The 22666-nt window shown below is 35.3% G+C and overlaps 2 protein-coding genes across 3 annotated transcripts in view; one reads left to right on the top strand and one right to left on the bottom strand.

The window, feature by feature from the left end:
- LOC138187625 (translation initiation factor IF-2) overlaps positions 1 to 19921 on the bottom strand; it is a 39727-nt gene extending 19806 nt beyond the window's left edge. Inside the window, exons 1-3 of one of the 2 annotated variants that reach the window (XM_069128585.1) lie at positions 19790 to 19921; positions 19297 to 19413; positions 4765 to 4940 (exon numbers count right to left, since the gene is read on the bottom strand). In XM_069128585.1, the coding sequence (XP_068984686.1) occupies positions 4765 to 4926 (162 nt within the window). In that variant the 5' untranslated portion in view covers positions 4927 to 4940; positions 19297 to 19413; positions 19790 to 19921. Of the gene's footprint in view, positions 1 to 4764; positions 4941 to 8717; positions 9555 to 19296; positions 19414 to 19789 lie in introns of those variants that run through there. The other variant, XM_069128586.1, reaches the window with a different exon arrangement.
- A 315-nt stretch (positions 19922 to 20236) lies between these two features.
- Positions 20237 to 22528, top strand: LOC138187635 (U3 small nucleolar ribonucleoprotein protein MPP10). Its single transcript, XM_069128610.1, has 4 exons — positions 20237 to 20423; positions 20493 to 21849; positions 21927 to 22035; positions 22124 to 22528. Exons 1-4 carry the CDS (start codon positions 20347 to 20349, stop codon positions 22492 to 22494), a joined length of 1914 nt encoding a protein of 637 aa, XP_068984711.1. The 5' UTR covers positions 20237 to 20346; the 3' UTR covers positions 22495 to 22528.
- Positions 22529 to 22666: the final 138 nt, after the last annotated feature.

Here is a 22666-nt window from a genome sequence, read left to right as displayed (position 1 = left end):
TATAGAAATTCGTGAAGATCTTCTAAAAATCCATCAACTGCAACAAATTGTTCCACATCGATAAATTATATCATTTCCTATATTTAGAAAAGTCCATCAGGGAGGGAGTTCACGAACTACAAGAAAATTTCTCGAGTGTCAATTCCTTACTCTTGTCGATTCTTACAATGAACTTTTCATTTCAGAAGATGTCTAAAAAGATATAGAATATAAGTACGTCAAAAAAGATTATTCGAGATCAGAAACATAGCTATGTTAAAAATATACCAACTTTAGGAAATTGTTTGATATTGAAACAATGTTACATTCATTAGCTCGCAATTTTCAAGAATCTTCCTGGAATTTATTTCTCTACTGCGATTGATTTCCAGAATTAAACCTTCCTTTTAGAAACTATCCGAAAAAGTTACAAATTGTTAAAAAAACATCGCTTCGGGTTGAAAACTTTGCGATATTCACATTGAGGCATTAAAATATCCGATGTATTTTGAAAAAATCCATTACCACACGCGATTACTTAGAAATTTTCTCAAGCATTTTTGCCCATACGCCGAACAACTCTGCTTGCAGTTGGAGTGGCAAGAAAATTACAAAATCCAATTCCGAAACGAACATCGTAACAGATGCACGAACAATAATCAGCGCTGTCCTCGCGTCTGCGGTTTCGGCGAGATCGGGCAAGGAGAAAATGACGCGAGCAATTTTCGTCGGCCGCGAAGACTGTTCATTACAGCTGACGCGAGTCTCCATCGCGAAAATTCGGCGCGTTAAAATATTCTCAAGGCGAGCGATCTCTCGCAACGACTTGGCAATTACACTTGCACAACAATTAGGGGGGCCTCGCATAATTTCGCAACAATCTTTTTCTTTCCTTTTTCTTTCTTCTCGCGCCCATTCCCTCTCTCTGTTCCTTGTAAAACGTGCCCGCGGCGAATTAACACGCCGCCTAAATCTACGCAGAACGACGCCCATTAAGATTGAACGCGTCGATAAGAAGAACACCTTTGTTTTCCAGGCGATAAAGCTTCGAGAAGCTTGCCGGTACCTAAACGCGCAATAAATCACCCAACGATAAGCTTCTCGGACGCCAGATACACTTTTTTATGACGACACCTGTTAAATTCTATGATTCAGATCTTTATAAAGACTTTTTGTCGATTTATGAGGTCCACTACGATTATAGGATTGTTTTTTGTTGAGCAGAGGACGATGATAATAATCTGTTTTTATATTTCTCCAAGTTCCTAGAAGAAATTACTAATATCCTTTGTGAATAAGAAATATGAATCATAAAGGTTTCTTTCAGATTCTCGAATCGCAGTTAATTGGATGTTTTAGTAAATAAAAAAATAAGTTCGTCGATTTTGCGAAGTCTACCATGATTATATTTTATACTGTTCAAAGGGAAGTAATAACAATGACTTTTCCCTAAATCCCTCTTTTATGCAAAAAATTGTTAATGCTCTTTGCGAACAAGAAATACGGATTATAAGGGTTTTTCAGACTCTTAGATTGCAATTAACTGTATATTTTAGTAAATGAAAAAACAACTTCTTCGGTTTTGAGAAGTCTGCTATGATAATTATATATTTTTGTTTGTCCAGAAGGAAGTAATAATAATTTCTTCCACAGGTTCCCTAAATTTTTGCAAAAAAATTCTTAATACTCTTTGTGAACAAGAAATACGAATCATAAAGGTTTTTTAGATTCTTCAACTGTAGCTAACTGGACCTTCCGATAAATGAAGAAATAAAAGACGACTCAAAGACGATCATTCATCGTGGACTTTGTACGGGCGAGGAAGACAAGACCAATTTGGTAAGGAACGAAGAATAACGAGGTGATTTTAAAATCGACATGCAACCCCTTTCAGTAAATTTCGATTGACATGCAACGGGAATGTCGAGCAACATGCCAGCTTAACGGTCACGGGACAATTTCGGTGTCATCCATTTATTTTCTCTTTCCCATATTGAACGCGCCGGATGTATTAGCGGCGTGCTCGTTTTTGCTAACATTCGGGTCAACGAATCATTTATTGCGCTTATCTAATTAATCTGGCTCAATGAAACCACTTATTAATGTCTTTACATATAACTGGATCTTTGAGCCTGAGAAATGTTTTGAGAAGTCTAACTTCTAACGTATTTATTTGCATCTGTGTATAGATGCTACTAATACACCCACAGCAGTGGTTCAGCACTAAACGTAGAAATTTTTTATGAATATATTGTGTGTATTATGCAAAACTTTCTGAAATTCTATTAGCACTGTAATTACATCTAACTATTACGATTAGAGCAGGAAACTTGAAACCAATCTGAAAATAAATATATCAGTTACAAAATTTGTAATACAAATGTGAACATTATATATGTAGTAAAAAATTAGTATACAATATCCCATTATTATTGCCAATTTAAATGTTTTCGGAATCCTTGTAAAATTGACACTTTGTAGCTTCTACGTAAACTTTCAGATTTGTTTCAAACTTTATTAGTATAATTATCATAATCGGGTCCTATAAGAGCATTAACGAAATCGTAGTATATTCAGAAAACGAATCTGTAAGTGTTCAAATAATTTCATAAGCCAGTCAGTGTATTTAATTCTGGCTAAACGAAATAAGAAGAAACACCTGAAGAAACTATCGATTCTATTGAAAGTTCAACGAAAGTTCACACGAATAATTTATAGTGGGGGCGAAGAAGAATCGCTTGACATCGTTCCAGGAACTTTTCTAACTTTCTGATGCAACAATTGCTCGTGGCACGTTTTCGTAACAACAAAATCTAGGTTTCGAGGGAATCAAGGAACGAAACTTTCCTAGAAACAACACGAAACGAATTTTAAGAGACCACATTAAATTCTATATATACTATCTCTCATAAATATCCGGATACTTTCATCAATTTCTAGTAACAGTATGTGAATTTCATCAAAGTATACGAATTAATGATGAATCATTAATTAGAGGCAACGTATACTCTGATTCAATTTCTAGTAATAGTATGTGAATTTCACCAAAGTATGCAAATCAGTGATGAATTACTAATTACGGACAACGCTTACTACCTTTTTATGCAATCACTAGGATATAAATCTAAATTATCTATTAAGAGATATAACGATAGTATATTTTAATATATCAGTACTATGTTTTCTTACTACATTTGTTATTTAACATAAAAAATTTTCTATTAGTTTAGAAGACCTTCCTTAATCTATCTCATAATTCAAAAATGAAAAAAATCAGAAGATAAATGGTTTGTCTAAAAGAATTTCTAAGAGAATAGTTCCACAAGAATTGACAACCTACAAACACCAGTTTTATTTTTGCATATTGACTTCCAAAATCCAATTTAATCAGGTTACCATCCATCAGATTTTTCCCAATCGTTAATTACCAACCACAGTAAAGAAGAAGAAATTTGTTATAAGTGACAATATGCTTAATAATATTGAGAAGATCTATAATGAAAATACGAAAAGTTTATTATTGATTGTCATGAATAATACAAAATATTTAATTCATCGTATTGTACGCAGTTTCGTTTGTTCGTAATTAAAATACATTTTATCGAAAACAAGCAAACGTCCGGATATTTTTGACACTGTAAACCAAACAATGCAACAAAAATCCGTAGAAATCTAAAAATAATTCTGCTCTAACTGACTTTTTCTATCTTCTCGTTCCAACATCATCCAAGTTGTTTTCCAAACAAAGAACCGCTCCCAAAATGAGATTTCTACGACGAAGGAATTTAAAAAAGCTGGCTTACGACCGCTATTAAACCACGAATCCAACTCCACCCCCGAAAACTCGTGGCTATCAATTTCCAAAACAAGATTCTTCGTAAAATTTAGCCGTCACCTTGACCATTTTATACTACTCATTTGCATATCTCGATTTCACAACTGTTGCTTTTATCTGTGTAACCTCGAAAAGATCAAAACAGAGTCATTAATTCGAGGTGCAACCCCCTTCTTAAGTTTTTTATTTATTTCGAGGTGAATTTGGTGGAAAAATATGAACGTTCTCGGGGAAATTGATAACCGCCTCGAATAGGTCGAGGACTGGCGATCTCAGGTATGTAGGCTGAGGTCATAAATTGGTGATTTTTATTCGACCTGCAGACTGCTTTCACTGGCAACCGATCGACGCGTACAAGTAATAACCCTTTGCAGTCGAATATCGTTACGGTGGAGGTATTTAAAATCTGTCTTCATAGTCGGATGGCATCGCTATGACAGCGGTATACGCACTTATTCACGTATCTAGTATTATATTGATTGACTCAAAATTTGAAGCATATCAAACGCAAACTTGCAAAGTTTATCGAAATTTTTAATTCTTGCCTTTCCAAGTATCTTAGAATTTTAATTCTCCACTCTTCAAATTTCCAAGATTTCAAACTTCTATACCACCAAAGCTTTTTTGCATCTCAGATTTTCCAACTTTCGTTTCAGTCAAATCAAATCAGTCTCGTGTTTTATGATTTTACCTGTATTTCAATACCTTTAACAAGAAAAGAATACAATAATCTTCCTATATACTACGTATTGTATTTTATTGTGCGCATTGTATGTTATTATAATACGAAACGTGGTGTTGAGTTACATCCGCTACAGGACCGCTACAGGACCGCAAAGGGTTAAACTTAATGAAGAAACGTGGTATCCCTTTTCTGATCCTGACAATTAATACTCTTTCACGCGATATTTTCGGCCACGAAACCGGATCTCCGAAATGGTACCGCTCACCTGCAGCGTGACCTTGAAAGGCTCCTGAAGCCGTTCTCGCTCGAGCAGGTAAGCTATGGCACCAGGCATCGCATCCACCCCCTTGGCCTCTCGAGCGCCCAGGTACCAAACATAGTACGAGCTCTTCTTGACATCCTTGCTGCTCCTCAGACGCAGGGCCATCACTCACTGTTCGACTAAAGAAAAGATGCATCGCTCGTTAGCTTGGAAACTTTTAGTTTATTCAGAGGTGGGATGATTATGAACTCTTTGAGAAATGAACGCTTGGAAGTTGAGGGAGGAAACGGTGATAGGTTGAGAATTTGGTTGAAAATTTGATTGAAAGTTTGGTTGAAAATCTGGCTGAAAGTTTGGTTGAAAATCTGGCTGAAAGTCTGGTTGAAAATGTGAGAATTCTTGAAAGTTAAAAGACTGTGAATTTAGAAATTGAAAAATCTACGATTTAATTATTTGAGACACCATAGCACGATAAATATTGAAATTCTTATTAAAGTTTCAAAGATGCGCATTTTCCAGAGTGTTAAAACATGCAAATTTATTAGTTGAAAATTTATAATTTCAAAAATATATTTCTTGAAGAGAAAAGCTTATTAAGTTTATTATGAAGACTGTTGATAAAGAATTTTCGATAGTTACTCGAACACATTGCTCAAACCAACAGTAAGAATCGGGACACGAGATACTTCAGCATAGCACGATAATTATTGAAATTCTTACTATAAAAGATTCTTTTTATCGGACATGGCGTGTTCATAACGTTTCCCTGGCGCAAAAACGGCGATTTTCCACGAGGCAAGCTTACACAGCCGTAGCTGACTGGCGAAGAACACGAACGGCTTGTCTGTTCATCCGCTTCCTCAATTACTTTCACGCTTAAACCCGTTTTCTACGTTAACCGTCTCGCGAAGAATCGGTTCCCACCGATCTACATCGCGTCCATGCCGATCTAAAGCGAAAATATCCCAGGAACCGGAACAAAAACACGTTCAGGATCAATGTCGACCTCGGACGATCGATTATCCACCGATTTTTCATGCATAACCTGTTCGTTTCGATAGCTTCCATACAATTATCTTGGACTGTCCAAGATCCTGAGATACGAGATTGAAATTTTCAAGTACTTTTTCAAGAAATTAATATTCAACTGGTTTTAATACGTATTTAACGCTACTTTTTGTCTAACTTTCATAAATTTTGTTTAATTACAGTCAATTAACTGATTAAGCCCGAATTAAATATGTGAATAAAGTACCTACCTATTAAACTTAAACGAAGTAAATGAAACGAAATGTACACTTAAATGAACGAAGTACTTATAAATGAGCATTGTAAAATACAGAGAATAATATAATATCCAAGATATTCGAAATAGGATATAAAAGAACATTTAAGATAAACAGAATTGTATTCTAGGACAAATTACGATCATTTTTCGTTCCAAATTTTCTAACCCTGTTAAATCTTTTGGATTATTTTCCAATCATATTTTTATATCGTCAGAAAATTGTTCAAATTTAAGAAAAATACGAGAGAACCTTTATTACAGCATGATACAACTTCTCAGTTTCAATTACGTGCTAATGATTTTCTTGAAGCATTAAAAACCCGTTTCTCGGTTGAAACTCAAACAAGATTGAGATTTAAATAATTCCAGGATTACATCCGACTTAAAAACGTAAGGGAAACTTAAACGAGTCGCTATTAATACATATAATTCAATGGCGTGCTAATCTCTTTAGAAGATCGAGTCTTTTTCTAGACAGAAAACAAAACACGATTAAAGCAAATTCAAAGAATCGTAGCACAATTAAGAAGATAGCTCGAATAGGAATAAAATGTATTTGTTAGGAAGAAAAACGACGTGTACATTTTTATAACTGTAAAAACCAGCTAACTTTCAAAGAAACGAAAGAAACGTTGAAAAAGTGTGAACTCTCGCTTTTGGAAATGCTCGAACTTGATCCGCTCGATATACATGCGACTAAAGCACGCGAAACTGTACACGATACTGTCCGCTCTTACGGTTGTTCTCTTTATTTATGCATTACACGCATTTCGAAATCTTATACGCTCGCGTGTAGCCGTAAATATGTAATAGGCTCGCTTTACCTACGGACACAGAACCGTTTACAAGAAGAGTTATGTTTCTTTTAACGATAAATCGCATTCGTTTATCCGGCTACATATACACCATCCAACGTACAAACCCTGATTAACAGTCTTTCAACATCTATATTAACCCTGCTACGTTCTTTCGCCCATTTTCGATCCAATTATAATCTTCTAACGTGAAGAAATATCTCAAGTTTCAACGAAATATAAATCAACTCAATTTTACGTTAACACGTTGACCAGCTATGGTGTTCATCGATGGTTCAGGTTGTCAAATTTCTTAGAATGATGAAAATAAAATGAAATTTATGGACTAGAAAATGTTCGACGACGTGAATAATTTATTATTATTTGTAATATTTTGCAAACATTAAGTATTATCGAGCAGTAGTATATTTTCCAGGACAAAACATAAAATTCACGTGGCACAGATTGAAATGTAAGAAAAATTGAAGATTACGACAAGTTTAAACTACATTATGATTACTGTTTTCTAGTAGTTATTATAATTAAACAATCAATGTTATCGTATCAAAATTCCTCTTTTTGCGGGTCACGTGTGCACCGATATCTAAATGCCATCGACTTTCAATCTGCGTTCTACATACAACAAGGAAGTATTTTTTATTAAAAGAAACTTCGTTAAAAGAAACGTGGAGATCGTAAGCGTGGAAGAAGGAAAAAGAAATGATCTATGAACTTTCAAGTCATTTATTACTTGTTATCAGATGCTGGGAACATTCCGATGAATGGAAATTACGATCGTTTAAACGTTACAAAACCACGGTTACTCGAACAGTTGAAATTAATGCGAGAATCGCGATGTAAGAATTGCAACTTTCGAATCTGTAGCTTTCATCACCACGCCGGAAATGATTAGATTCGAATTTCTTCGACTTGATGTTGTAAACGATTATTCCATATTCGGCGGCGAGTATTCAAATTCAAATCGTATTTATAGCGTTTAGCTTGATCGTTTCATCCTTAGCGCCGTGTATTCAAATTTAAATCGTATTTACTACGAGCATGAATAGCTATAAACAGCCTTGACTTGACGATTTTAAAGAGTTCTTTAATGAGTTGAGTAATGTGTCGAATCAACAGAAAATTAAAATAAAGTTGTTGCAATTGCATTGAGACTATTTGTAAAATTTTGCTAATCAGAAATAATTGGTATTAATAAATTCAAATATGTCTCATAAAATACGGATCCTTTGGTTAACCTATTTTTAACTTGTGTTTTTTTTTATACTTATAATTTGTGATACTATATATGATAGTATATATTAGAACCACTTAGAAGCCAAACCGATCAACCTTGCCTTTTATTAATTTCTTAATTTCATTATTTTATAGTTATACATGTACACGATTCATATTTAATCTTCAAGAAACAAATGACTTATTCATAAATTCGCTGATTGCAAGAAGATATCTTAAATAATGATAAATTTGAAAAACAGTGTTTGTAACACATCATCGCCTTTTTATTTCTTCGAGTTTATGAAACTTCAATTCTGTTTAATTTCGAAACGAAAAAAGAAAAACCATGTTAAATTTCTATGAAGTACAAATATAATAGGAAACAAAATCAGAACAAAAATGGTAAAACTATAAAATTACAAATAAGAAGTTTGTAACTCGTTAACATTACTAATATCAATAATTAACAAATTATTGTGCCATAGTTTTCAGTCAAAATCACGCAAAAGTGTCAAAAATTAATTTCCATTACGTTACTAGCTTCTCGAAAAAAAAGAAAAAGGAAAAAGATCATGTTAATATTGTACAAGGTAAAAATGCCAGGAGAGAAGAGAAAAGAAATGGTAAAACAAACTGACCGGCAGCGGAACGGGTCCGGGATGCTGAGAGCTTGCGGCGATTTTCGCAGAAATTAAGCAACGCAGCCGCGGCCAAGAATCAACGGGTCTTCGGTAAGCAGACAGCAGCGGCGGCGGTGGCGGCGGCTGGTTTCGGTGAGCAGAGGAACAAGTTGTACGGTACGTACGGCCCACGTAGTGCATACAGCATGCACAACCGTATCTCTGTAGCGCTTCTATAGGTGTACACAAATCCTGTGGCAGACACACACCAGCTCGTCGAAGCGAAGGAAGCAGAAGAAGAAGACTAAGAAGAACAAGAAGAGTAGAAGCTCGCCTCGGTCGATCTGACAGCTGCGCGACTTCAGTCCAAAGCACTTTTCCACGCTCGCCAGGCGTTTCTTTATATGCACACGGTTGCGTTTCTCTGTTTACTGTTGTGTACGTTCTTCGTTGGCCAAAGAAACTCGGTTGGAACGGAAGGCAGAAGCAAACGAAACGGAACGGAAACGTAATCCGAAGCACGAAGTTTAGAAAATGAAAACACAGATTTGTAATGCTACAAAAATATATAGAAAAATTCCAATGATTCTATATATCGTATATGTAGGAAGGCGTCGCTTGTTGTTCGCAGAGTTCACTTGTCAACGACGCGGCGCGAGTGGATTCGCGCGTACCTAACCATCACGGGATACTGACTCCACGGCGGAGATCCTCCGCGAAGAGCTCGAGTGAAACGCGGACGAAGGGAGAGTGAGCGAGCGAGAAAGGCCGAGCTACGTTTCAAAGTTAGTTAAAAAGAGGCAAACTAACCGACTCGAGTCGAGGTTATGTCTGTCCTTTAGCGGGGAGGGGAGGAATCTCTCGCTCGTTTCGAATGCCCGTTTCGACGGGTCTTGATCTTCTCTGCGCTCTCCTCTCCTGTCTTTCTCCTCTCTCTTTCGGACGAACCGCCACACCTTGCCGAGATCGACTCGCGATCGCCGGTAACGCGTTCTCTGCCAGCAGCCTCGAACTAACCGGACGGTTTTCTGTCCTGAATTTTAGTCCCGGGGCCCGTCGAGGAACGAGGAGAGAGACTGGAAAGGGAAAGAGATGGCATTAACCGTGGTGGAAGTGGTGGAAGAACCGGGCCCCTTCCCCTTTCTCTCTCGCTCCTTCCTTCTTACTCTTTCTTCGTCTTTCCTCGTCTGTCTTCGTCCACGACTCCCTACCTGACCGTTTCAGCCTCCTCGGTAAGCGTTGCCCCTGCACCGAGGATGGCAGGTTAAGAGGCAGGCAGGTAGAGAGAGACCCCCATTGATTAGCGATGGAAACAACATGCGGCTGGTGTCGATTGCTTGTCAACTTTTTCAACTGCCCTCTCTCTTCAAATGTTAGCGTGTCAGGTTCAAGCGTTGCTCGTTGGGCAGTCTGGTTATATACCCGTGAAATCGAGCTACACTCGTTTCATGGACGTGATCGTGTTCGCACATGTTGCGAAATTGATGGCAGATATTAGTCATTGAACTTAAAACCTGAGATTTTCTTGCAGGATAACATCAGAGATGTAGCTCGTGCAGATGAAAACTATTATTACGTAGAGTATAAGACTATGTTTCTGGCATGGTGAGCGCTTCTTTTTCCCTTCCATCTTGCTTTGCCACGTGCACGTGGAGAATCGGAATATTCAAATTAACGTGTAGGGTTTCGAAACCAGGTAGATAAGTATCAAGTCGGTCCCATCACTACCGCTAATGCAAGCAACAGATCCATGGCGGGCGATTCCTCTTCTGGCCACAACTAGCGCCATCTCCGTCCCATTACTATCTCTCTTCTCCTTTCTATTCAGTCTGCGTATCGGTTTTTCCTTCTTCAGCTCGATACGGTCCCCCAATACGATTTTCTGCCGTCGAGGCCTCCAACGGGGACCGTGCCCCCTCCACCTACGCGTTTATATAGATACTCTTCGACTCGCTTAACCCGATGCCAGGTGCCTCTATAGGGTGTACCGATTAACGAGCGATCGATGAGATCGGAAGGTGCAACCGATCGTGCTCACAGGGTTATCTTATCTCTCTGTCGATGCTAAAGAATTCTTCCAATAAACTTCCTGCGTAAGATTCACAGATTGACGTTTACAGATGTCGATTCCATTATTGCACATTAACCACTAAGAATAAATGTTAACGTACCACGTAATATTTTACGAAACACGATTGGAATAAATTATTACTGACAATAATAAAAGATAAAATCCTCCTTGCATGTAACAAGAAAGAACATTAAATTGACAGTGAAATTATTCAATTGCGAAATTATTTGAACATTTGTCACAGAAATTCTTTATGGCTGTATTACGTGTGTTATATCCAAGCTTCTGAAACTTCATTAATACTATATTCAGACAGGTTATTGCGAGATTACGTTGTCAGAATTTGAGACAAATCCGAAAATTTGTATAGAAATGTGTGATTCTTGCAGAAACAAATTCTATCTTTTCTCGACTAGATAATCGCGATTTTAAAGAATTCCGTATCTGACGAGGTTTCGTGCCTGTCGAGGGCAAATAAGAATGCGTGAACGAAGGCGATACGTTCGTGCATGTTCGATGCAATTAACCATCGCAGAGAGACGCCGACCTGTGTGGTCTTATTAACCGTGACTCGAAGAAGATTTTGCAAAGGTGGGTGCGTGAGCGTACGGAATCGCGAGTGCGCAATTCTTCGAATAATAATGTTATCCAACTCTCGTAATCCGATTATCCGCTCAAATCCGCTTATTCATCTACGATAATTATACTACCAGTTATAAATGTGCGTACACTTTCGTCGATTTGTGGTAGTACTACGTACAAACCAATAATAAGCTAATAGTAAAAAATAATCAAATTCAAAATTTTAATTAATTCCTAATTTATCAGTGGTATATTAAAATTGAATATAGTCATTTATTAAATGCATAATGGGCGAGATAAATCTCCATTTAAAATCCATTCTTATATTTACGTTCACAAAAATATGAATTTGCATAAAACTCCAGTAATCCTTTTAATTTACACAAATTAATTAAATAAATTAATTAATTTAATAAACCAATAGTAATCCTTTTTCTTTCCCAAGAAATGTTTTCATGGTGCAAAAGAAAAAAATTCGAATGTTAAAAGATTAAAAATAAGCAAGTGTTCGGATATAATACTTATAAACATCGATCTAAGTATTCAATATTTAACAACAAATATTTACAGTAACCCCGATCGACGCAAAGCAATCTATACGTTCCTATTTTCCGTCCCATTTATGGAACACGAGCGTAAATTAAAGGAAAATATTTAATAAAAGGTAGCGATTTAATGGCTGTCCGTGGGGTTTGTCTAGCGCAAAGCAATTTCACTGTGCTGTCATACGGCATAACGTCATTCATAATTCACGGATGCCATAAACATTACGCGAGCATCGTAAAAATATGCATTTATAGAAAGCTCCCTCGGAGGCTTTTACAATTTCTTGCTTGGCGAAGGACGAATTCATATTCATCCGCGTCACACGATCGTTTCGTTCGGGGCCGTTCGAATTTCATCGGTACAAATGACTTCATTTCATCGTCGACGTATGTATCTGTTTAATAACTCTTTAACTGCATACACGTGCCACGTCGATAGGTGCTTTTCCGCTTTTCCTATCGTAACGGTCTAAACAACGACCATAAAGTCCTGTTACATGAGAAATCATTGGATGAAAATTTCTTTCCACTACTCCTGCTCGTTAAAATAGCCAACAATGGCCCAAAAGACGTTTACCTTTTTATTACAACCTGGTTTCATTTATGAAACAGAAGGGACAAATATTTATAGAGTATTAGGTTGTCCGAAAAGTTTCTTTCGTTTTATAAGGTGATAATAAATGAACAATAATTTTTGTTTTATATTATTTTATTGAATTAGGTATGATCCATTTCGTTCTATTTCTATTATTATATTCGTGCATAATTCGATAAACTAATATAAAACAAAAAACATTGTGCGTCTATTATTTCCTTATAAAACGAAAGAAACTTTTCGGACGACCTAATAGTATGAAAACGTATATGAAGAAAGGCAAACGTTACAGTACTTAGAATTAAAATGCAACATTAACAAGCAAAAGAAAATCGATTGATTAGCATACCATACGTGTAGTATCTTATACGTAATAGTTTATCGTTTCTCGGAAAATTTCAGAATCAACCGAAGCGTAGTAACGACAGATCGTACGAGTCGATCATCGAAATACTCAGCTTTACTGTTTCAAATTATAGACCGTCAGTTCTCTGATAGCAAACCGCAGTATAGTTTCGTATGCGCACCGTACAAAACGAAATGTATCACATATCAGCAATGATACAGTCCGTAACGTGCACGAGTGAAAATAAAATAATATATTTACTCCAAGCCCTGATCCATACTGAAATGTTCCAGTGCAAATTCCAATCGTAACCATATATCGCACCGAAATTCCAAATTTTACCAATCTAGCCATTCAGAAGCTAAAATGAGTAATTTCGCTCTTTGTAAAATTTCCACTTTCATTATCCAGGTATACGATTAATTTTCATTTCGTTAAAAGTAAATCATTTACTTGCATCAGTTCGTTCGTCTATCATTAAATTCTGCAAAATCAATAAAATTGTAATAAACAGACTGCAGACGATTATGCATATACAATAAATATTCTTATGAACGATCTAAAACTGAAATCTAAACACAGATTTCTCTCCCTTATTGATACATATTTCTGTGGCGGCACTCGACGACGAACTTTCCGATAGCTTCGCGACACAAAGCGCTATACCATCAAAACGTAAGGCCCACATGCCCATCGGTATCCTTACGGTCCTTTTGCCGAATATTCGGAAGAAAGCGTACGCGGCAACGGTCGCGGACGTCTAACGAACACGAGAGTAGAGGGGATATCAAGAGGCAACAAAGAAAAGAATCCGTTTGGTTCCGAACAGAAGATTCATTCCGTTTCGAACAGCGATGTGCGAAGAGTCCAGCGTAACAGCGAAGCAAACACAGTTGAGAAGCGTGATCATTGATTGTTGGTTGTTGATAGTTGATAGTTGATTGTTGATTGCTGATTGCTGATTGCTGATTGTTGATTGTTGATTGCTGATTGCTGATTGTTGATTGTTGATTGCTGATTGCTGATTGCTGATTGTTGGTTGTTGATAGTTGATTGTTGATTGCTGATTGCTGATGGTTGATCGTTGATCGTTGATCGTTGATCGTTGATCGTTGATCGTTGATCGTTGATCGTTGATCGTTGATCGTTGATCGTTGATCGTTGATCGTTGATCGTTGATCGTTGATCGTTGATCGTTGATCGTTGATCGTTGATCGTTGATCGTTGATCGTTGATCGTTGATCGTTGATCGTTGATCGTTGATCGTTAAATGAACTTTATTGTTGAACATCAGGAGTATTACTCAGGCACTTAAATCTAACGCCACCTCATTTCTTTATAATATTGCTTTGTAATTGTTTCTTCGGAGTTTATTAATCGATGGATATATTTATTCAGTTCATGAAGTGGACGAGGATAGGATTAGCAATGGCAGATTACATTAACCCGGCACGCGTGGATTAGAACCAATCGGCGAATATAAATGAAAGGCGAGGCTAAAACTAAACCTGGCTATTTATCTTTATTATTTATTCAGGTCAGTTAATATGTGAGACGATTCGCAAGGACGGACTGCATGTAGAGCATCGGTCAGTCGACTAATACGAAAAGGACCATCCTAAAACTGTAACGTCGATTCGTAATTCTTCGATGATTGAACAAACATCTATATTCGAATATATTATATAACATAATAATAATAATATACTGAACAAGTTTTAAAGGAAACTTTAACTTAATCAGGATACTTCCTACAAATTAGCCCTCCATATGTATCTAACTAGATCACTGACTCGTTCGTTGACCAAAAAAGAATAAAACATCTTGCTTCTACTATACTTTCATGCGTATATGAATCAGTACAAAGTTCCCCCATCCATTTTCTATAATTTCGAAAAAATCATGCGAAAAAGAAATGTTCGTTGCAATTAATTAACACGCGTCGTCACGCCTCCTCTTCAAAGTTACAACCATGTAACCACGCGAACAGAGATACAAGTTAATTAAAATGAAAATCTATCTTGTTTATTGGTCGTGTTTGGTTGCTCAATCCACGAGTATCGATTTGCACAGGTGATCGAGCGTATCCGACCGCGCGATGACGAAAACGGTGGAGCAAAGAAATTAGAGCTAGATCATCATCCAGTCGTATTATTTATTCGGGTCACCCGATATAAGAGACCATCGACAAAAGCGAGTCGCGGCGAACGTGTACACCTCCGCTGCCACGAATGCTAACCAGATGCGCTAAGTATCGTTGGCGAACTCGCGGACGACTCGAGCACTCAACCATTCGCAAGTAAGGTCGCTTCAAGGTGCGTCTAGACTATGGAAAAAAGCGTATTCTCTTTGTTCGTGCAGGTTGAGAGTAATTAGTCGCGTTGTTCGTGCAAATTTATATTTTACTGTGTTTTATTATTTATTTGCGGCTGGTCAATTTACGTCTCGTTCAATCTGTATCTATTTATTTAAATTTCTATTTCGTTCAATTTATATTTATTTAAATTCATATTTCGTTCGACTCGTATTTATCTATATTTATACTTCAGTCGGTTTACATTTATTCAAATTTATATTTTGTTCAATTTATATTCTATACGTTCGCTTATTTATCCGCAGATGGCAAATTTGTATCCACATATTGAAAATTACAATTTCTATGAGATTAAGAATTAACCGCAGATAGCATTTTAATCTGAACGCTCTGTAGCGCAATTGTCGAATAACAATTCGCCTATAACGAACCGTAAACAAACGTAATATGTAATATGTAAATTACAATCTATGGATTAACCAAAGGTAGTACATATGTAACAAGAAATGCTTAATCGTTGGTAAGAATCAATGTAATTGAAGCTTTGTAATCTAAACGCTGTGCATGTGAACGACAGTTCGCACCTTTGTGAACGATTAGGTGAAACAAGATCCTAACGAATGGTATGCGCGTTCTCTCCGGCTCGATGGAATGCGAAACACGTTTTCCAAGCCAAATCCAACGGGACTGACATCTATAACAGAGCAAAGAAACGGAAAACGAAAAGGAGGAAGGTTCACTGAAAAACTGATTTCAAGTTTTGCTCGCTGACGCGGAAACTACCAGACAATTCACTTAAACCGTATAAAAATGAGGCCTCTACCTTCTACGGTTATCTGTTTCAACAGTAACCAGAGGAATTTTTCTTCGTCATTTCCTATCCTGTTCCTCTTTATTTCGTTAATTTCAGTACTTCAATGGCTAAGTTTATTTTCCCCCTTACATCTCAATTATTTAAGTATTTTGAAATTTCTAATATTTCAGCACGATCTTCGCTTTGGTATTGCAGTACTTGTAAACTCGTCCACAAGATCTTATGTAAATAACTTGATTATCGGAATACCTGTGCGTTCAAATGATATTGATATATCAAATGTTTTTATACATTACTGTGCTATCAGTAACATCTAACGCATATGATAGTTTCAAATTAATACGGCAATTTCTGATCATCGCCATTATTTTCGTACCGTTATATTATGCGGCCTATTTGCTGTGCTAATAAAACCATAAGAAAATCGTGACTTTGATATCAACGTTTCCTTCGACCAGGCACAGGTGAATCGACTATAGTATAATATAGTCATTTGTCTATGAGCTATACTCTGTTAACCAGCAATTCGACTATACCAATAAGCAATATGTTTTTAAATAAAATACACGGCTTGCTTAGTATTACGTTTAATCGTCGGAGGAAGTTCAATCTCATCAAAATAACGGCTTATGTCGATTACGCCGATAATACGGTCTGAAACTTGTGGAAACAAGTTTACGTAATTTCACGTAACGAGCCCTGTCGCCTAATCGCGGGATATCGTTCAGGAAAAAAGATAGGGAAAACAGGAAAAGGACTCGTGTGCCCAACGAGTCACGGTAGAACGCCGCTGAGAAAGTAAACGGTTCCGGTACAACGTAAAATCAACCGTGAAAACATGAAACACGCATCCTTTCGCCGAAGATCCGCCATCGATCGATATATTATCCCTATAATCGATATTCTACAAAAATAGATTTATAAAAGATATTTCAAGCTCGCACGAATTAAAAGTCTCAAGAATCTTTATCAGAAGTTTACGAATAATTAGTGAGGATAATTGATAATGTAAAAGTCGGAAGATCCAAGCAATTAGTTTGTAAGTTAGGAGTTTTAATATTTGCAGACCGTGAAAATACGAAGAGTGGTGGTAAGGAGGGTAAAAACTGGAAATTCAAGCAACTAATCCGCAGATTTTTAATTTCAATATTTAGAAACCAGTTAATTTGCAAGTTTCAAGTTCTAATATTTGAAGAATAATATTTGCGAATGCACGAAGAAGTAGAAATTCTAAGGAATTTCTGGCTTTCCAGTTCTAATATTTAAATATATGGTATCACAAATAAACGACTAAATTCCGGATCCAAGTGAAAGTTAAAGGTCGAACATGGAAAGGTTGTCAGTTCAAATAATTAATCCCCAAATATCTGAATTCCAATATATGTGAATCGTAAATATACAAAAATGTTGATAACGACGGTGGAAAGTAAAAATTAAAGGTATCAATTTACAAGTTTCAGATTCTAATATCTCGAAACCAAGACCATTTACCAGGAAAATAAATTTGATTCTTAAGGGCATTATACTAAACATCTATGGACCACCGAGATGTGGTAATATTTTATAGCGACTAATACGAGAATTAGAATCCTACCTTTACCTTTTCTTTCCTCTTTCTTCTGTATCGGCTCTGAAAGAGCATAATCTATGTCGATACAAACATTAACTCGGGGTCCGAGAGTTGTAGGATTCCTTTCACGTGATTAAATGTCGAGGGAATTTTTATAACAGTATCGCGAAGAGGATGTAGAAAGTCGCGATGTGATGTAACGTTAAAACGTACACCATTAACGCCTCACGAGACTCCTATTGGTTTGAGGAAGTAAGTAAAAAAGATGAGGATATTGTGTATATCAATATTCTGGTATTTATAGTATTTTCTATATAATATAAAATGTCCGGTAATTATTTAAAACTTCTTCTTACGTATGATTCTAAAATCAAACAAGATTAAAATAACTCGTTACTTTATTTATAATTAATTTAATTGAAATATACAACTAATTCCATTTCGACATCATGCAGAGTTCTTGAAAGATTTGAACTTTCTTACCATGAACGCTATAACTGGTGACTAATGGCGAAGGACCATCAATCGGTAACTATATTTATTGATGAAACAAATATCTATATATGTGCACTGACGATGTACGTATGTATGTACATAATTCCGAATTTAAATTTGAAGATTTGGATTAGAATTTTACAAAGTTTCGTGGAAGATTATACGAAATAATTGCAGATGTGAAAAAAGTTACCAAATGCTTATTTTTGATTATTTCTAAACAATTTTTTACTTATCTTATCTCTATTTGTAGTTACAATTTGTCTCTTTGATATCAGAGACAATTTGTATTCAGTTCTAATAAATCATTGGTAAAATCACAGACCAGATTCTATAGCACCGATGGTCAATGCTTGTGTCTCACTGTCTCACGTTCTGAAATACCGACTTTGAAAAAGTCAGAGTATTTCTTACGCCCTCTGTGATTTACTACGGCGAATATTAACAAACAAATATACTTTAACAATGCATATTTTAAATAATAATAGTCCTTATAATTTACCGGCTGCTGAAAAAGAGAACAAATCTCTAGCCAGAAGGGCCAACAAAATACCATAACAAAAAATAACTTACAAAGGAAAAATATAAATCGCGGAAGTTGATCTAGATCCAAATGTCATTCGTAAAAACTATTAATAATTAGCAATTTGGATTAGTGTTTGAGAATTGATAGAGAAACTATCATAAAAGAAGAAATTTCTTTAATTGAAAATATTTTATTATCATTGTTTACTTTGCTTATTAATTAGTTAATTAATTAAGCTGCTATAACAAACTTGTATCTGTAAGAACGTATTAAGTTTATATATTTAATAATTAATTGTTCAATAATGGTATATTTTAGTTTTAAAAATTGATAAATTGTTGTGTAATAAATCTTTCAATACATATATCATAAAAGGAATGAAATTAAAGATTATTTATTATAAATGTACTGGTTATCGGATATCCTTCGACAAAATGTTCAATTAAAATTATTTCAATATTTATTATTGCAATATTTGTATGGACTGTGGGCCCATATTAAATATACATATCCCGATTTTAAAGATAAGTATGTCGAACGTATTATTAACCATAATTACTCAAACGATTGTTAGTAGTATACCTTTTATTCCAATAATCAACATTATATTAATAATAAATGTCCGTGGTTAATATGCCCATCAAAAGTTCTACGTAATACGAGTCATTTGTTTCGGTTCGGAGCTTTCATGCTACAACATGATTGGATGGCCAGAGAAACATAAAGACATGCGACTCACCATTACATGCGAAAACATTGTTACCGATGCTGCAGTAGCTTAAAGGAAGTCATCACTACAGCAATCATCAAAAAGAAACCACAGAACACTATAGAGGAATTGGAAGCTGTGAGAAATCTGTAACAAAGCATGGGATATTATAATTTACTTTTGAAGACGCCAATTTTTCCATCTTTCTTAAAATAAATTAAACATTATCAGTGATCTACGCAAAACATAACTAAAGATTTAGAATTAATGTAAAAAATTCAAGTAGTTGTGTTAAAATAAAGAAATAATCCAACTCAAATCCTATCTCAAAAAAAGTTTATAATATGAGCTATTGGTAACGCTAACGCTTAAATAAGCGATCGATGATAAACAAACAGAAAAAGTTCGGAAAGCTATAGAATTTCGTCATAACAACACATAATAAACTAACTAAGATATGTATTAGTTAAACGTACCTGATAATAATCGGTAGAAAATAATAGAATAGTAACAAAAATACTACCTAGTTGAAATCACGCGTTTCAAACGACAATACCTCTCGATACGATGCTTTTCAACAGTACAATGACGAACCGCGCCAAAACTTCGTCCAGCTGACTCCTGATTGGCTGATGTGGTACGGCTTCTTATTCGTGTAAAGTCGTGCGCAAAATTGAAATGTTGTATGATTGGTGATTCAGTCAATGAACTACAACAGTTTCAGAGCAGATAATTAAAAAGAGTTTTTAATGTTTGTTATTTTCATCATTCTTATGCCGAAAATATTAATCTAAGAATTAATTATATTAATCCAAAATTTAATTTTAATTTAAACCACTGCTATACTTAATCGATAATGTCGCATGAGAAATATAACTATTGATAACATAGAAAGTGATGAAAACAAATACCGATCAATGGTATTGCATGTGTTAATAATTATCGATATATGTCATAACCTATTTCTAGTACCTAACCACTAGTACATAACTTATACTAATGGTGGTTACTTGTAACAAAAGTATAACCTATCAATTAAATATTTTTTTGTTGATAGTAAGTTAAATATAAATTTATATAATGGCTGATATAGAAATATTTAATAGTATTTTAAATACGGTCAATAATAATACTAAGAAGCCGGAGCAATTTTTAAGGTAAATATGCTTTCGATATTCTCTTTTCCTAACCTACATCATTGTATAATAACAATCATTTGTTTATAGTGTACAACACGACATTGCTATAGATTTTAAAAATTCCACAAAGCGTTTATATGATTTTACAAAACAGCAGTCACAAACAAATACGAATGCCTTGCCAGAGCTTGTTACAGAAGGCTTTGATGAAGAACAGATCTGGCAGCAGCTTGAATTGCAAAATGAGGGTGAACTTGATCACCTGATTGGTGATATTTCTAAACTTTTAGCCAAAACTAAAGTATTCAAAATACCAATCAGTGCAACTAATCCTATATCGGAACCTGAACAAAGTAATGAAGAAGATTTATCAGATAATGAAGAAAAGATGATAGAGGATGAAACCTCAGAGGATGAGGAAAAGCCACAAAGTATTTTAAAACAGCAAACGAATGTAAAGAAAAGAAAGAAGAAATCATCAATAGTAGATGACAAATTCTTTAAATTAGAAGAGCTGGATGAGTACTTAACGAAAGAAGAAAAAAAAGAGAAAGAGGATGAAAGGAGTGAAGAAGAATCTAATGATGAATCTTTAGATTTATTCAATTATTTTTCTGATGATGACAACCAAACTGGAAAAGCAGAACTATTAAAGTATGCAGACTTTTTTGATAGTCCAGAAAGTGAAGATGAAAGTCTTCATTATTCCAAACGACGCAAAAGTACGAATGACAAAGAGTCTGATGGTAATGAATCGCTAAATGATGGTAGTGATTCAGATAATGAAATGGGTATAAATAGTGAAATGGATATAGATAGTGAAATGGAAGATCCAAAGTCTTCCAAGAAGAAGGTCACATTTAATCTCACAAATGATTCTGATGAAACAGATAGCATAGAAAATAAAAATATCGATCTGAAAGAAGATGTAGAAATTAAGTCTTCTCTGGAAACGCGACAAGAGAGGTTAAAGAAGAGGATTGAAAAGCTAGAAGAGGAAGCTATAGGAGACAAACCTTGGCAATTAAAGGGTGAAGTCAATGCATCAAATAGGCCACAGAATTCATTGTTAGAGGAATTTGTTGAATTTGACATTACAACTCGACCCGCACCTGTAATTACTGAGCAAACAACATTAAAACTAGAAGATATAATTAAACAAAGGATAAAAGACAAAGCTTGGGACGATGTTGAGAAGAAATTTAAACCAGTTGAGACACCATTAGAGTACAAAAAGAAGTTGATCTTAAATCAAGAAAAAAGTAAAGAAAGTTTATCTCAAATTTACGAAAATGAGTACATTAGACAGAGGGAAGCATTAAATCCAGATAACAATGAGAAAGAAGAAGAGGAACCACAATTGCATACGGAAATTCGTAAAATGATGGATTCTGTGTTCTCCAAGTTGAATGCTTTGTCTAACTTCCATTACACTCCAGCAAAGGTAAGAAGATTATTAAAAAAAAACTTGTTTATGTTGTAATTCTCTACAGCTTATCAATAATTGCACATATTTTTTAGGCTAAACCCGAAATAAGGATCATTAATAACATGCCTGCAATCGCTATGGAGGAAGTGGCACCAGTTGGAATTAGTGATGCCGCTTTATTAGCTCCAGAGGAAATTAAAGGTATATCGAGTAGAAGAAATTTTGTACACTGTTTAAATTTTTCATATTTATTATATTCAATTATGCTTTTCATTTCCTTTTCTTTAAGCCAAACCACGAGGTGATGTGATTGGTAAATCAGAAAGAACCAAAACGGATATGAAACGAGACCGAAGACGCAAGAAGATGAGACAACGTGCACGACAACAGGCTATGGAGCAAAAAGAGAAATTAAATGCACTCAAACCAGGCGTTGCTAAGAAATACAAGAAAGAAAAGGAAACAGAGTTGGTGAAGAAATTGAGCAAGAATCGGAATATTATAAAAATGGACGAGTCCAGTTTTAAAGCTCCTAAGTCCTCTACAGCTTTCTTTAATCAACTGCAAGACGAAGTAAAGAGCCATATTAAAGCGAAGACTGACACAAATAGTAGGAAGACACAAAAAAATGTTCTATCTGCGATGAAGTTAAAGTTATAATTTTTGTACCAAGTTATGTAAATATAAATTGGAAATGTTATATAATTAGCATTTGATTTCTAATCTGTCCCTAAGTCGATCCTAAGTTAATAAATTAAATTAATTTTTATATGCAATATCGGTTTCTCTACCTCTTATGTTGTCGGTACGTTCAATTTTATTATCTTTTTTA

The sequence above is a fragment of the Bombus flavifrons genome, chromosome 15 (genome assembly GCF_040668555.2).
Source record: "Bombus flavifrons isolate JBK064 chromosome 15, iyBomFlav1_principal, whole genome shotgun sequence".
Lineage (NCBI taxonomy): Eukaryota > Metazoa > Arthropoda > Insecta > Hymenoptera > Apidae > Bombus > Bombus flavifrons.
The sequence above is the reverse complement of the archived record's forward strand: the minus strand, read 5'-3'. Positions and strand labels throughout refer to the sequence as shown.